Below are 14,411 nucleotides of genomic sequence, written 5' to 3'. Positions count from 1 at the left end.
GAGGCCGCGGGGAAGCCGCCGCCGCCATTTTGAGAGTGGGCGCTGCCCAGCCTCGCACGGATGGGGGCGGGGCCGAAGGGCGGGGCCGAAGGGCGGGGCCGGGCGCAGGTGGGGGCGGGCGCAGGTGGGGGCGGGCGCAGTCAGGGCAGCGCTCTGGGCAGCGCTCTCTGCAGCCCATGGGCCGGCTCGTGGTGCTGCTCTTGCTGTGCCCGCTGGCCGTGGCTCTGCCCGGTGCGGGCGGCGGCTCCGGCAGGTTCTGGCACCTCACGGATCTGCACTGGGACCCCGAGTACGAGGCGGCGGCGGCAGCGGGACGGCCGTGCCCCTCGGGCGGCGATCGGGCCGGGCCCGCCGGGCCGTGGGGCAGCTACCTGTGCGACGCGCCCTGGAGCCTGCTCGGTTCGGCCGCCCGGGCCATGCAGGGCCGCCTGGCCAGGCCGGACTTCGTGCTCTGGACCGGGTAAGAGGGGCCGGGTCCGCCTGGAGGGACACCAGGGCTAGGCGGGAGAAGGGCAGTGGAGCCCATAGGGAGCTCGTGGGGTGTCAGGGCTCTTTCCATGGCCCCCGCTTTGAAAAGGAGAGGGGAGGATGTGCCTCGTAATGCAAACCAGGGGTTTGGAGAAGAGCACAACCCCAGCGAGGGCTCTCGACACTGGTAAGAAGCTCGTGGCAGTGAGGTGACAAAAGGATCACTGTCCATCCTTTGTGCCTCCTGTCCAGCCGTGTCTGACTCCCCAGTGACTCCGAGTAACTGCAATGCTCAGGGGAAGGAGCTGTGGGCTGTGTGTCTGTGCGTCCGGTGCTGCCGGTCAGAGGAGTGGGAGGAGAGCATTGTAAACCAGGCTTGCAGCATTTCTTGTGGCTGCTATGAGGCACCTGGGAGACCTGATTCAAGAAGGGGCAGTTTTGCTTTAGGAGTCAGAGGAACCTCCCCAGTGGAGGATGTTCTCTCCTGGTATGGCTTCCAGGGGTGGGTCCCCTGTCCTATGGGAAGGCTCAACAGCACTTACAGATGGTCAAAACTTTATTTTGCATGGTGATTGTGTGTATGGTCTTTCTTCTGATAGTGCAACCTCAGTTTGCTGTAACCTCCAGTCCCAGTTTGCAGGACTATTGCCTGTCTCATGTTTTCATTTTCTGTCCCTGCAGATGGCTGTTCCTGCTTAGATGTAGTTATTGGTCCTTGTGACCTTATATTGAGTATTCTTTTCCCCTTAAGCAATTTTCCTCAGTCCTTTGACATGGTTTTGAATCTTCTTCTCTCTCTCCAGTGGGCTTGTGGACAGCTCAGCATCGTCTACAAATGCCGTAAGCACGTTAGTGCAAACACAGATGTGGAGCAGATTGCTGTCTTACTGGAAGCATTCCCTTGTTTAATGGTGATCACAGTTGTGCAAACAGCTCTGCTTCATTATTGCACGTCAGATGCCCTCAGATTGCAAAGTGCTGATCCTTGCAATATTTCCAGGCAGCTTTAGTGCCTGTGACACGCCCCAAGGCAGAGAGAGCCTCCCCTTACACCCTTGTGCATAGGGGTTTTAAGGTAAAGTGAATCATAGAATCACAGAATATCCTGAGCTGGAAGGGACCCACAAGGATCATGGATTCCATCTCCTGGCCCTGCACAGACACCTGAACAATCCCACCCTGTGCATCCCTGAGAGCGTTGTCTGAACACTCCTTGACTCTGGCAAGTTTGGAGTGGAGTTCATTTTCCCTGTGAGCAATTTCTTGAAACTCCCTCAGTGTCTTGGCCAGTCAACATAGCACTGACTTCTGCACACAAAAGCGTAAACTTTCTCTTCCAGGAGGCACTCTCTTCTAGAGAGGAGTTGGCAAGTTTCTCTGCCTTGCTCATTGCTGTAAGCACAGGTCCTGTTAGTCCCAGACAGTGACTGTGCTACTTCTCTTTTTCTAGAGATGACACTCCCCATGTCCCCAATGAGCAGCTCGGAGAAGAAAAGGTTCTGCACATAATAGCAAATCTGACTTTTCTGATAAAAGAGACATTTCCAGGTAGGATTTGCGGGAATGAGAAGGGCACAGAGACTCATGGGAAGGGCTAACCAGGATGGAGAAATTACAGAACTGGGACAAGGAAAGGCACAGAAGGGCTGTGGTCACTGGGACTTGTTTGTGTTCTTTCAGTGGCCTCAATTTTGCTGTGCCATACAGCATTGATGCACAATCATGTTTCAGGTTAGCTCACTCAGGAGAGAGGAAAAGAAAGGTTTCTGTCATTAGTCATTAAGGCAGAAAAGGCTGCAAGATACTCTCAGACATAACCTGTGTCAGCAGGGGGCAAGGAGTATCACTGCTGGTGACAGCTCAGTCACTTGGCTGTGGGTGGCTTGTCCCAAGGGCGGGTCAGAGCTGTGTGGTGCCCCCGGGCAGTGTGGCCCCAGGGACGGAAGGTGATGGGCCTTGGCAAAGCTCTAGGTTGTGCTGCTCTTTCCAAGGCCAGGAGTGCCTTGGGGAGCTTGGAGGAGCTCTGCAGCACTGACCTCCCCTGCGCCTCCTTTGCTCTGTCTCCAGGTACTAAGGTCTATGCAGCGATGGGCAATCATGACTTCCACCCCAAGAATCAGTTTCCTGGGAAGGAGCACAGGATCTACAACCAAACAGCAGAACTGTGGCGGCCCTGGCTGAGTGATGCTTCCCTTCCTCTCTTCAGAGCAGGTCTGGCACCACTGGCTCATGTTTAGAGCATGCTGGGGATATGAGGAGGGGTAGGGGAATGCCATGAACAATTTTCCTTGCTTCTATGCTCAGAGCAACAGTATTCATAGCATATTGCAGAGGTAGGGTCCAATTTAATGCTGATTTCTGTCTTAGAGTTCTGCTTGCAAGAAGAGAAGTTATTTTATACTTTAGTCTCTCCTGCCATTGTCAAGTTACTGGAAGGAATGCAGAGTGGTGACCTGCAGAGGGAGGAAAAATATCTTTAAAGGTAGCAGCTGGTGCAGGCAGTGCTGTGGCTCTCCAGAGCTTCCCAGCTCCTGGTGTGCCCATGGTACCCATTCAGTTCTCCCTTCCTCGGGAGAGGCACGAGAATTACAAGAGACACACAGGGAAGAGTCACTCCAAATCCACATCCTGGAGTGGTCAGAGCACTGTTCCAGGCAGTGACCCTGCTGTGGCTATTGCTAAGGAGAGCAGAGAGAGGTGGAGACAAAGGGATATGGGATCACAGGCACCAGTGTGACCAGACCTCCAGCTCTTTCTCCGTCGGTTGCATTTTTAAGGAGGTTTCTACAGCGAGAAGCTGCCTGGCCCAGGGATGAGGGGGCGGATGGTTGTCCTCAACACCAACCTGTACTATGACCAGAATGATGAGACAGCTGGTGAGGAGGATCCTGGGGGGCAGTTCCAGTGGCTGGAAGAAACACTGACCAACGCCTCTAGAGCAGATGAAATGGTATTAAAAAGACTGAATAAACAACCTGGGCTTCTCCCCAGCCTGGAAGCTCTTCCTGCTCTGCTCCCTCTGGGTGCAGTCACAACTGGCTGGTGCTCCATGGGCAGCGTGGGCTCTGTGCTCAGGGCAGCTCTTTCTTCTCTAGGTCTACATTGTGGGACATGTGCCCCCTGGCTTCTTTGAGAAGAAACGGGGCAAGCCGTGGTTCCGGAGGGGCTTTAATGAGCGGTACCTGGGAATTGTGCAGAAGCACCACAGGGTGATCTCTGCCCAGTTCTTTGGGCACCATCACACGGACAGCTTTCGCATGTTCTACAGTGACACAGGTACCCGTTCTGGTCACCCAAGCACTTGTGTGACAGCTCTGCCAGCTCTCAGAATCACTGTCCATGAGAGTTTTCAGAGGCTGTTGGCTGAAAGCAGCTAAGAAGCCAGCAAAAGCTTCTGAAATGCTTTGGGCAACAAGAGGCAACAATGGTTCTCATCTCTATCCCCAATCTGTAGCTCCTGCCCTCCTTCCCATTCTCCCTCAAATGTTGTTGTTTCCCCTGAATGCCTGGCAACTTCTTGCCTGTTCCCTCTTGAGGGGTTTGGGCACTGCTGAGGGAGCAGTGCTGAATCTGTGTGTGTGTGGGGTGCTCTGGGTGAACACCTTTGCTGAGTGTCGTTCCCTGGCCACCCTCACTGCCAAAGCCCTTGCCAGCATTGGAAAGCCCGCTCCTGGCTGCAGCAGCCCTGTGCTCAGTCCTCAGTACTGTTCCATGTGTTAATCTTTGTCTGTGTGGTGGTACCAGGAGCTGGTGACAAAGGTGCTTTTGGCAGCGCAATCTGCTCCAGGGTGCTCACTGTGATGGGGAGATGGTGTGGGACAAGCCAAGGTCTCCAGTCATGGTTTGCTTTGCATTTCTGTGAAGGTAGTCCAATCAATGTCATGTTCCTGGCCCCTGGAGTGACTCCCTGGAAAACAACATTACCTGGAGTGAGCAATGGAGCCAACAACCCTGGGATCCGGGTGATCGACTATGATCGGGACACCCTTCAGGTCTTGGTAGGGAATCCCTGTGTGCACCACACCACAGCTCTGGAAGAACTTTAATTCCCCTCTGTAGCTGGAACGGGCTTTTCAGTATTTCTGAGTCCACAGGACTGAGTGGCTGTGTGGGAGAGGACTCTGACCCATGATATTTCAGCCTTGTGTCTGACACAAAGATTTAGTCAGAGTGTCAGTGAGTCAAAGCATGGCCCTGGCAGCCAGTGCATCCTGCTAGGATGAGTTCCCCAGGGAAGGGTCAGACAGTTTTTGTGGTGTTCTTCATGTCCTTAGCGAGTTTCCCTTGATACTTGTTTTGCTCCCCAGATAATGTGGATCACAGAACTACTCTTTGAGTAATAACAGACTTGTCAGACCCTCTCCAAAACCTTTAACCCATCTGAAAAATTATTTGTGTCCCTCTACTTGCTAAAATGATGCATTTGGAGTGGATCTGAATTGAGGTGAATTGTAGGGGCAGCTTCTGTTTCCCACCTCTTGTTTGCCAGGAGGTGAAGGACGGGTGCTTATGCCCTCCTTTGTAGTGGATGAAGTTCTCTATAGTTGCTCTGTTTACATGTTTATAGCATAGAAGTAAATGCTAAAATATGCTGTGCAAGGCTGGGGAGCCAGTGAAGTGGAGAGAAAAAAGGGCAAGAGACTGAGAACAGAAGTTGTGAAAAACTTTATTCTTCAGTTTGTTCACAGCTGAGAAAATAACTTTGCTCAGGAAGTAACACTCCTGCAGCCCTTGCTTCTGCTGCTGGATAGTGGTGATAGTAACTAACTGTTGTATGAAGTAGGCCAGGCTCAAAGTTTCTGATGTTTGGAGATCAAAGTCAAGCAGAGCAAAGCCACCCCTTCACCCCTTATGAAACAGGCTCTGTTTGGGGTGGGTTCTGGAGGCTTTCACCTGAGGTGTTCCCAGGTGCCCATCTTGGTAGGAAGCCCTGTCAGTGGCAGCTGGGCCCTTAGTGGGGAGTGCTGCAGAGGGGGCCTAGCCCAGCCCAGTGTCTCACTCCAGGGCCAATCTTGTCCTGATGTCTCTTCAATTCTGTTTTTCTCCTTCTCAGGATATGGTGACCTACTACTTGAACCTTACTCGTGCCAACCTGATGGCCTCACCATGGGACGAAGAGTTCCCAGTGTGGGAAGAAGAGTACAGGCTGACAGAAGCCTTCCAGGTCCCTGATGGCTCTGCCCGCTCCATGCAGACGGTGCTGGAGAGGATCTCGAGGGACCCACACTACCTGCAGCTGTACTATGAGTTTAACTCTGCCAGATACGACCTCGAGCCGTGCAAGCAGGAATGCCGTGTGGATCACCTGTGTGCCATCAGGGAAGTTGATTTTACAAAGTACAATGAGTGTGTGAAAACCAGCAGCTCTGCCTCTGCTGCCAGCAGTGTTTGGCTTTTGGTTTTCTGCATGTTCTTAGGATTTCTCAGTCCTCAGTGAGCGCTGTGATGGCCAAGAGCAAGAGAAAGGGAGGAGGGCATGAGATCACACTACACTGGATGTGAATCAGTGGTTTTGGCATTGAGAACTTGCTTGGAAACCAGGACAAAACTGTCGATGTTTACTAAAAGCCCTGTGAAGCTGATTTGAAATTTTCTAGATAAGCTTGATGTGTGAAGGGCAATGTTTTTGAGTGCCTTGTTACGCCAAACTGATTGCAATGAGTAGTCTGTCTCCCCTCTGCTGGGACTGCTGGAGCAACCTCACAGATCAGATGAAGACCAGGCCTCCCTGTGGACATGAACTGGCAACGGGTGAGGGTAGGGAGCTGCCACATGTTCCAGAGGGTGCTGCCAGCATTCTATATGTTGGCACACACTTCTGCAAGTCTGTACAGCTGGTGACTCAGGAAATCTTGTTATGGTGGCTTTGTTCCACAGCAGCCTGTGGCTTATGAGCAAAGCCAGGTGGGGTGGCAGTGCCTGGACTTCAGCAAACTTTGGTGTTTCAGTGCTGAAGATGAGGTACTGATAATTATTTCCCCCTCAGTTGCTGAGCATAAATAGCTCTCTTCACTCTCTCTTCTGTGCTCTCTTCACTCGCCTCCACTGAGTTCCCTCTCTCAGCTGGGCTTGGCAGCTGATCTGGGCCACTTTGCCAGTGAGATCTGAGGTGGTGATTTACAGCCTTGGGTTTGCCAGCTGCTCTAAGACCCTGGAGGGAACCAGTACACAGTGCTGGTATTGGACTCCAGGTATGGGTGGAGGGGGCCCAGGATGAGTGCTCTGTGCTGTGTGAAGGTGGCTCTGGGCTCTCCCAGGGGTCTGACGGGGAGGGTAAGTCGTGCTTTTTTTGCTGGCGTTGGTGTTTGCCCTGGGACCACCTCAGTGTGTGTGTGGAGCGGTGCTATGGGTGCTCGAACACCCAGTTAAGGGCCGGGATGCACTGCGGGCCTGTCAGCGCAGGGTCTGATGTGTTGGTACCTCACTGCCCATAGGAACACACCTCACTTCGCTGTGAACACCCCACTCTGTTCCTGGGCTGCAGGGCTCGCAGCCCCCGGCCCTGTCCCCTCCAGCTCTGTGTCGCCAGAGCTCCCTAGAGCAAACGCAGGTCTGAGAGGGAACGGTGGGAGACACGCGGTAGTTGCCGGTGTTGCTTGTCTTGAAATCCTCCTGTTTGCAGCGGGAGGACTGAGCTGGCTGATCCCAACCGGGCCGCTTTGAGACCAGGTTCGTTCTGAAGCACCTCCGAGCGTGGGCAGGAGCTACGGGGGACACGCGAGTCCGGGGCTGCAGGGCTGGGGGCGGCTCTGCCCCGGCGTAGCAGAACCGCTTCAAGAGCCGTGCGGGGCGCGGGGCCCCGCGGGACGAGTGGGTAGGGGCTGCTTCACGGGATGGCGCCGGAGCGGCTCTTCCCCGCCCGAGGCACCGCCGGGGGCTGCGGCTGCGGGGAGGGGGCCGCCCGCGGGGCACGGGAGTTACCCCGTAGAGATGCTGGGGCCGGCCCCGAGGGCCCGGGGGTGCAGGAGAGAGAGGCGGGTAGGGTGACTCTGTCCCCCCCGTGAGAAGTGTGTGCCGACATGAGGAATGCTGGTAGCAGCCCCCGGGACATGTGCCAGCTCCCTACTCTCACCCGTGGGCCTTTCTGGGGCCAGCCTGCCTACACCTGCCCTGTGTGGGCCCCGGCAGTATTTAAGGTTTAGTATTTATGGCTTCCCCCTCCGCTACCATTCTGCAACTGTGCTTGAAACCTTTCCCTGATGTTTGTCAGATTCTGTGATGAGAGACAGCAAGGGTGTACAAGGGGTGGAGAGCAGAGATTCATGCTCTTTAGCTGCTTGTCTCTTAAAGCTTCTCTGAGAAGGACATCAGTTCTGGAAAATTCATACAAAACAAAAGAACCAAATTCACCACCAGTGCTTCTGGAAAGCTGCTGCTCTCCTCTGAGGGAGGCAGGAGAAGCATCAGGGTTAGTTTCAGGCACTAATTGTGATGCTGGAATGTCAGATACCTCTTACTGCTTTACAGATGACAGATTTGGGGAAAGGTCATTTAACAACTGCAACCCAAACCCTGCAGTTGTTGATCCTGAACTCGCTCCAGGCTCTTATTTCACATTCTCCCTTTCTCCAGTATTCCCTCTCACACAGCCAGCAGGTAAGGCCCAGTGATACCACACAGCTGCTACGGGTGAAGACCTGTACGTGGTGTTGAGAAGTGAAAGCAGAAACACTGCTCCCCCTTTACCTACCACTGCTAGATTGAGACTTCTGAGATCAAAGATGATCTGACTGTATTTGCCTGCTTTTGAAAAAACAGCAATTGACATCTGAGCCAAGCACCAGCCATTGCACAGCCCCAGGTCCTTGGCTTGGCCCAAGCTATGTCTTGCAGTCATGTCGTCTCTCCTGGTGCCATTGAGGTTTCAAAGCTCTTGGTGTAATTGCAGAAGTGCACACTTGTCATGATCTGCTAATACAAGCAAGGGTCGTGATGGTTCATTTATAGATCTCAGAGTGCAAAAGGACACAAGGGATTTCAGTTTTAATCAAAACAGTGCACCTTTATTAAGTGCCCACAACACGGTAATGCGATAGAGGAGAGAAAGAGAGAGATAAAGACAAACAAAAAGGAGTAGAGAGGAAGAAAAAGGGGGGAATAGCTACCAACGGATGAGACGAGGTTCTCATGGTCTTCTGCCAATAGATTTGTCTGCTTTCCATGGGGAGATCTCAAGCTCAGTTATTTCAGAAAGTCCCTTTATAGTCCTTTTCAGAAGCGAGGGGCAACTGGCCAAGAGGTGGGGGAAATCTACAGCCGTTGTTATGGGGCCTGTCGTTTCGGGAAAACAGGTACAGGACAGGTGTACAGGACAGGTGTACAGGACGGGTGTACAAGACAGGTCATTCCTTTGCGCTTCAGTGCAGTCCTTCCCGCCTGGGCAGCAAGAACGGCGCAGTCCATCGGGACCTGCACTAATTCCCTCAGGAATGCGTACCAGTTCCCAGCGGGCACACCTGCAGGCAACACTTGGCAGACATCCCACCTCAGCCAGGCCAGGACTCCTGTGTTCAGTCTCTGTCCTCGACGATGATCGTGAGGCAGATGAGGGATCTTCAGACCGTCTCTTACAACACTTCACCTGTTCTGCACTGGAAGCTATTCCTGCTCTCCTGAAGGACCCCAGGGAGATCTCAGCTCCACCCCAACAAGTGCTGCTTTCAGGCTTGTCAGCACAGGGGCTGATGTGTTGGTACCTCAGTGTCCATGAGGTACCTCACGTCAAGCTCTTGGGCTGCCTGCTGGATGCTGCACCCTTTATTTATTTATATACTTCCAAACTGGGGAGGAGGGGTTACAGTGATAACCCAGGAAATTCTGTAAGGACAGATGTTCCTGGACACTACTACTATTTTCTTTAGCTCATTGATTCAGCTGCAAACTAGTCTCCACTTTGTTTCCATCTCAGCATTCCCACTGCAGAGGGCTTCAGATTATTTTGCAACTTTCCTCCCTTTTAATCCTTCATTTAATACAGGAAGTGAACACACCCAAACTGACAGTGTCAGACCACAGAGGGAACACCTTTACTTCTTCCAGCTATTTCCGCCTGTGGCAGGCGAGCAGCTGGCACATGAACTGTGAACTACAGCCTTCTGTCGACACTGCAGTGCAAATGCACCTGCCCCAGCTGCTGCTGCATTGGGAAAAAAATTATGTATAGCCTAAATATTACTGAATTCAGCAAAGCTGGGGAGTTCTTCTCAACCCTACACTGCAGGCCCTGTGGTTACCTGTACCCATTTTGCTGTTTGTCACTGCAGCTGTCCCCAGCGAGCCCAGGGCAGGCTGCAGATCCAGGGACAGGGGATGGTGCCTGCAGCCTGCCCAAAGCCACGCTCTGTTGGAGGAGCAGGCTGGGCAATGAGAGCAGCAGAGCTGGGCTCTGGAGTACAACTTAAAAAGAGGATTATGCTTGAACCAGATAAAACTTGACTCAGAAAACAAAAGCAACCACTGTTCAAAATCCACTGTTAAGTAAGTGTCACTTGTGTGCCAAAGTGCAGCATGAGGCAGCACAGCAGGTCACAAGCAAAGCAGCTGGGACAGCTTTAGGAGTTGCAGCCTGAGGCAGCCCAAGGACACGGCCTGCAGGGAGAAGAGCACTTTGCCATGGCAGGATCCTCCCATGAGTCCACAGCACATGGGCAGTCTCAGCTGTACTGGTGCAGACTGGAATGAACACACTACGCTCTCCAACCTGGCAAAATCTGCATTTAATTTACAACATAGTAAAGGTTACAGGTAAAAAGCTCAACAGAAGTGTGAAAAGGCTATTACATATTACACAAGTGTACAAATGTCTGTACAAAGCCCCTCGATGTTCCTGTCCCCTCCTGGCCAGCTGTGGCCTGTAAACTCTGAAATAGTAAGAGCTGGTTCAGAGTCAGGGAGGAGAAGAGCTTTAAAAAACGAGCAGTGAAGTTTCCCTTGTCAAGAAAAATCTTGCGAAGAGCCACTTGCAAAAAAAACCCCAAAAAACCAACCCCAAACCCAACCCCCTTTCCCCAAAATAAAACAAAAAAGCCCCAAAACAAAAAGAAGAAAACCTGCTCAACTTTTGTTTGTCCCGACTAGTCTTACCCTAAAGAGTTGCCTTCAGAAAGCAACTGGCTGGGAAATGAAAATCCTACAGGCCAGACTAAGGAGAGGAAGATTTTGAGTTATTGTAGGAGCACTGGGAGGCAGAACAAATGCCCAACAGCTGAATCATCAATGGCAACTTAAACACAGAGCAGTGCAGCTGGATCATGGAGCAGGTGCTGAATCTACGCAAGGAATAGTCTGAGCTAGTAGATGTGATGGTGTGGGGAGGGAACAGAGCAGTCTCCAAAGCCACGGCTCTTGTGAGCTGGGCAGCTGCTGGCTGGCACCTCAGGGACATGACAGAAGCAATCACTGCGGAGCAGACCTCACACAAATTTTGGAGCACCTGTCCGAAACAGGTCTGGTGCATCCAGCGCCCCAGCTCACAGGAACAGAGCGCTGATCCAGCACCATCCAGTACCCCAGCTCACTGGAACACAGCCCTGCCCCAGCAACCTGCCACTACTTCCCCAGGTAGCTGCAGTCCTGCACACAGTGAACAGCCACGTACATGCTCTCATTTTGGTGCATGTTTCCTGGATCCCGCAAACAGCAAAGGAATGTGACTTGTAGCTGAACTGCATTAGAGAGTGTACAAAAATCCAGACTGAAGTTTAGAATAATAGAGCTCTGGCCTTACCTTATGTAAAGTACAGCCACAGTGTCTGAATATGTGAATCATTTTCATATCTAAAACCAAGGAACTAAAGGGCTTGAGCAACAACCCAAGTCCACTGGGAATTCCTATTCTGGCGCTCAGTAGCACTCGATTCTCACCTGCTGTTCCCAGCAGCCAAAATATTTGTGTGGGGAACATGCCAGTCCTCTCAGCTTTTTGTCTTGTTGAATCTCATATACTCTAAGCTTACAAGTTCCGTTTGCAAATAAAAATGAAACTATTTAAGTTACAGGGGCTACCGAGTCTAAAAGAAACTCCACTGTGTTAACTTCACCCTGAGTTATCCAGGGGAGTCATCATGGCACAGTGCAGACAGTGCCTGTTCCTTTTGGACGCTCTGACCCTCCATCCGTGCACTCTGTATCCATCCCACAGACCCCATCCTGCAGCACTGGAACAAAGCTAAGGAACCCACCTGTTGCTTATCCATCTCAACTCATGACTCATGGGATGCTCTAGTGTTTTATGTGGAAATTAAAACAAGCTAATTAGTAGCCAAACATTATTAAAAAAAAAAAAAAAAAAAAAAAAAAAAGAGAGAATGCCCCACATTGGTGGAGTTTTGAAAATAAAAAAAAAAAAAAAGCTGACCTATATTCTGCAAGTTTTACAACTCCTACCAATGGGATTTTGTAAGGCTTGGCCCCACAAACATCTCCTCCTGACAGAGCTGCCTTGCTGTGAGCATGTCCAGCACGAACAGTGTCACCACAGCAAGCCCAGCACTGAAACACATGGACCTGCAGGGTCATGCCGTAAGTGATAATTGTGTGATTGCCCCTTTCACTTGTGGATCCAAATGCAGCATAAAGATCTCTGGAACAGTGGTGGCTAAGAAAAGGCTATAGGGGTTTTGGTTCAAAAGGAGATGGGAGCTGTATTTTTTTTTTTTTAACAGACATATAAAAACATTTGAAGACGGATCTTTAAAGGATATTTCACTCCTCCAATCTTGGTATTACATCGGTTAGGACACTGAAATTTTAAAAAGACGATACCGCACATGAAAAGTTTCTGGAGCCGGTAACTCCCACCCTCCCTCAACCCAGCCTCAGATCAGCAGAGACGGGGTCGGCTTCTTGCCCGGCCAGGCCTCCTTGGCATATTTCTTCTTCTTGGGTTCATTCACAGCTTCAGGGTTGAAGACAGCGGGGTTTGGAGCTGGGTTCATGTTCACTGTGGAGGGCACAACTGGAGTCAAGTCCACGTCGGGGGCAAGGTTGGGGTAGGGCATGGGCAGCCCCCCGATGAGTGCGGTCCCGTGGACGCCATGCGACTGTGACCCTGCCTCATTGTGGGTGGGGGGCAGCCCCCCGTACAATCCTCCGCTGTAGGGGAAGCTCTGCATGCGCCGTGACGCAGAGTCATCTGTGGTCAGTGAGCCCGCGTTCTCCATGCGCTTCTTCTGTAGACAGAAGAAGTTAAAGAGTTATTCACAATGCACTGAACCATCAACCTATTTAAACTGGGTGCCAAGGCCATTTCCCCCAAAAGGCACCTAAATCTGCCACATACAAAGTGCTTACAGATCATGTCCCAGTCTTTGTCCTACAAGGTTTCTTCTGGGTTCCCTTGAAAACCACAACAATAAACTTTTAGAGGTGCACAGTGCAGGAAGGGTGTCAAAAGCTGACACTCAGGTGTAACTTAGATGAAGTCTGAGCACCTCTTCACTTCCTATACAGTCCTGCCAGTCTTGAGCTTGTCCTGAACAAAGACTGAGTAGGTCACAGAATGTCCTGAGTTGGAACGGACCCACAAGGCTCATCGAGTCCAACTCCTGGCCCTGCACAAGACACCCCAAGAATCCCACCCTGTGCCTGAGAGCATTATAACACAAACCTTCCCTCCCCCACAGAAAGAAACTGCAGCTTCTAGATGACTGGGGTAATTTTGCTCCTGATCATTGGAATCTTCTCCTGCAGTCTGGGTTTATGGAATATTATCCTTCTCCACATGATGTTATTTAGTCTATACCAGCAACAAGTGAAACTGCTGTTACACAGTGGCTTAGCTGCTCTAAAGTTCTGCAGATCTTTCTTCCTCCTTGCATATTCCAATTAAATAGAACACTGTCAGCATACTCATCTTGGAGCAAAGCCTAAACCTGCTTGTTCTAGTACACAAACTTATGAAACGTCGAACACAGTATTTAAATAAACAAACTTTCATTTTTCCCTTCTATTTTCCACATTTCCCACAATTTTATCTGATGCCTGGAACTAATGAACTGAATTTCTAGAAAGTGCTTCTTTTTGGGAGGAAAAAACCAATCACCATTGATCCCATGTATTATTAAAGAAAAGAGCTAAAGCTGGGTTCAAAGGGAATTGGTCAAATTTGCTAAAAAAGACAATTGTGAAACACACACATGACTTCTTCTTAACAATGAAACACTTTCCACATGGGAGTATTCTGTTTCTACGGTGCAATTTATAAATCATAAAGTGAGTTCATCAAAGTAATGTGTTAATGAGAAAGTAGGGAGCCACCCTGTACCTTAACAGGGACCACTGCTGTCTGTACCATGTTCCGGAACCGCCCCACAGATGGGTCCACGTCCTCTGCAAAGCAAGAACAGCGATGCTTTCAGTGAGCACAACCAGTGATGCCTTTAGTGAGCACATGGAAAAACAGAACATCTGTGGGGTAAAGGAATCTATACGAAAAACTGGAACAGACCTTCTTCTCCCAAAGCCAGCACTCCAGCAGCTCCCAGTAAGCACAAGTGTGACCAAATAAAGAGAAGGGCTCAGGGGAACACTCAGAGGCTTGGTCTCCTGGTGGCTCATCAGGCATCCTGGCTTTCCCAGGAATGGAAGGCTTTTCCTCAAATGGAGAATGGGAGCAGATAGATGGGCAGTTTGGGATCAGACAGGCTGGAGTCTGGGCTGAAAGCTGCTGCTGACAAGGCATTGCATGTGCTAAAGGCACAGCAGCCAGTCCCTAAAGTCCTTGGGGGGCCTTGAAGCAGGAGTCAGAAGCAGTCAGTGTGTTTGAAAGTCCGGAAAAATTATTTTTTTTTGCGATGAGAATGACTGGTGTTTGCATTAGGATGTTCTGAGCCTGCCCATTAATTAGCTGCTCTTATTAACAGGAATATTATCCGTATAAGGTATGATTGATAAGAATGCCATTAATACAGAAGAGCTAAGGGAGAAAAAAAGAGTAATTTGGA

General features: G+C 51.0%; 2 protein-coding genes across 3 annotated transcripts in view; one reads left to right on the top strand and one right to left on the bottom strand.

Annotated features, from left to right (window-relative positions):
* The first annotated feature begins 140 nt into the window (after positions 1-140).
* On the top strand, positions 141-6,487 carry SMPDL3B (sphingomyelin phosphodiesterase acid like 3B). 2 transcript variants are annotated; one of them, XM_048327044.1, is made up of 7 exons: positions 141-460; positions 1,919-2,016; positions 2,536-2,679; positions 3,246-3,418; positions 3,564-3,744; positions 4,333-4,466; positions 5,522-6,487. In XM_048327044.1, the coding sequence occupies exons 1-7, from the start codon at positions 177-179 to the stop codon at positions 5,903-5,905; spliced, it is 1,398 nt and encodes a 465-aa protein (XP_048183001.1). In that variant the 5' UTR covers positions 141-176; the 3' UTR covers positions 5,906-6,487. The 2 variants fall into 2 exon arrangements, with proteins under 2 accessions (XP_048183001.1, XP_048183002.1); XM_048327045.1 differs by lacking the exon at positions 1,919-2,016 and having other exon boundaries at positions 386-460.
* A 3,678-nt stretch (positions 6,488-10,165) lies between these two features.
* PPP1R8 (protein phosphatase 1 regulatory subunit 8) overlaps positions 10,166-14,411 on the bottom strand; it is a 28,217-nt gene continuing 23,971 nt past the window's right edge. Inside the window, exons 8-9 of the mRNA XM_048327043.1 lie at positions 13,733-13,797; positions 10,166-12,638 (exon numbers count right to left, since the gene is read on the bottom strand). Coding sequence (XP_048183000.1) covers positions 12,285-12,638; positions 13,733-13,797 — 419 coding nt within the window. The 3' untranslated portion in view covers positions 10,166-12,284. The remainder of the gene's footprint in view (positions 12,639-13,732; positions 13,798-14,411) is intronic.

The sequence above is a fragment of the Corvus hawaiiensis genome, chromosome 23 (assembly GCF_020740725.1).
Source record: "Corvus hawaiiensis isolate bCorHaw1 chromosome 23, bCorHaw1.pri.cur, whole genome shotgun sequence".
Taxonomy (NCBI): Eukaryota; Metazoa; Chordata; class Aves; order Passeriformes; family Corvidae; genus Corvus; species Corvus hawaiiensis.
The sequence above is the reverse complement of the archived record's forward strand: the minus strand, read 5'-3'. Positions and strand labels throughout refer to the sequence as shown.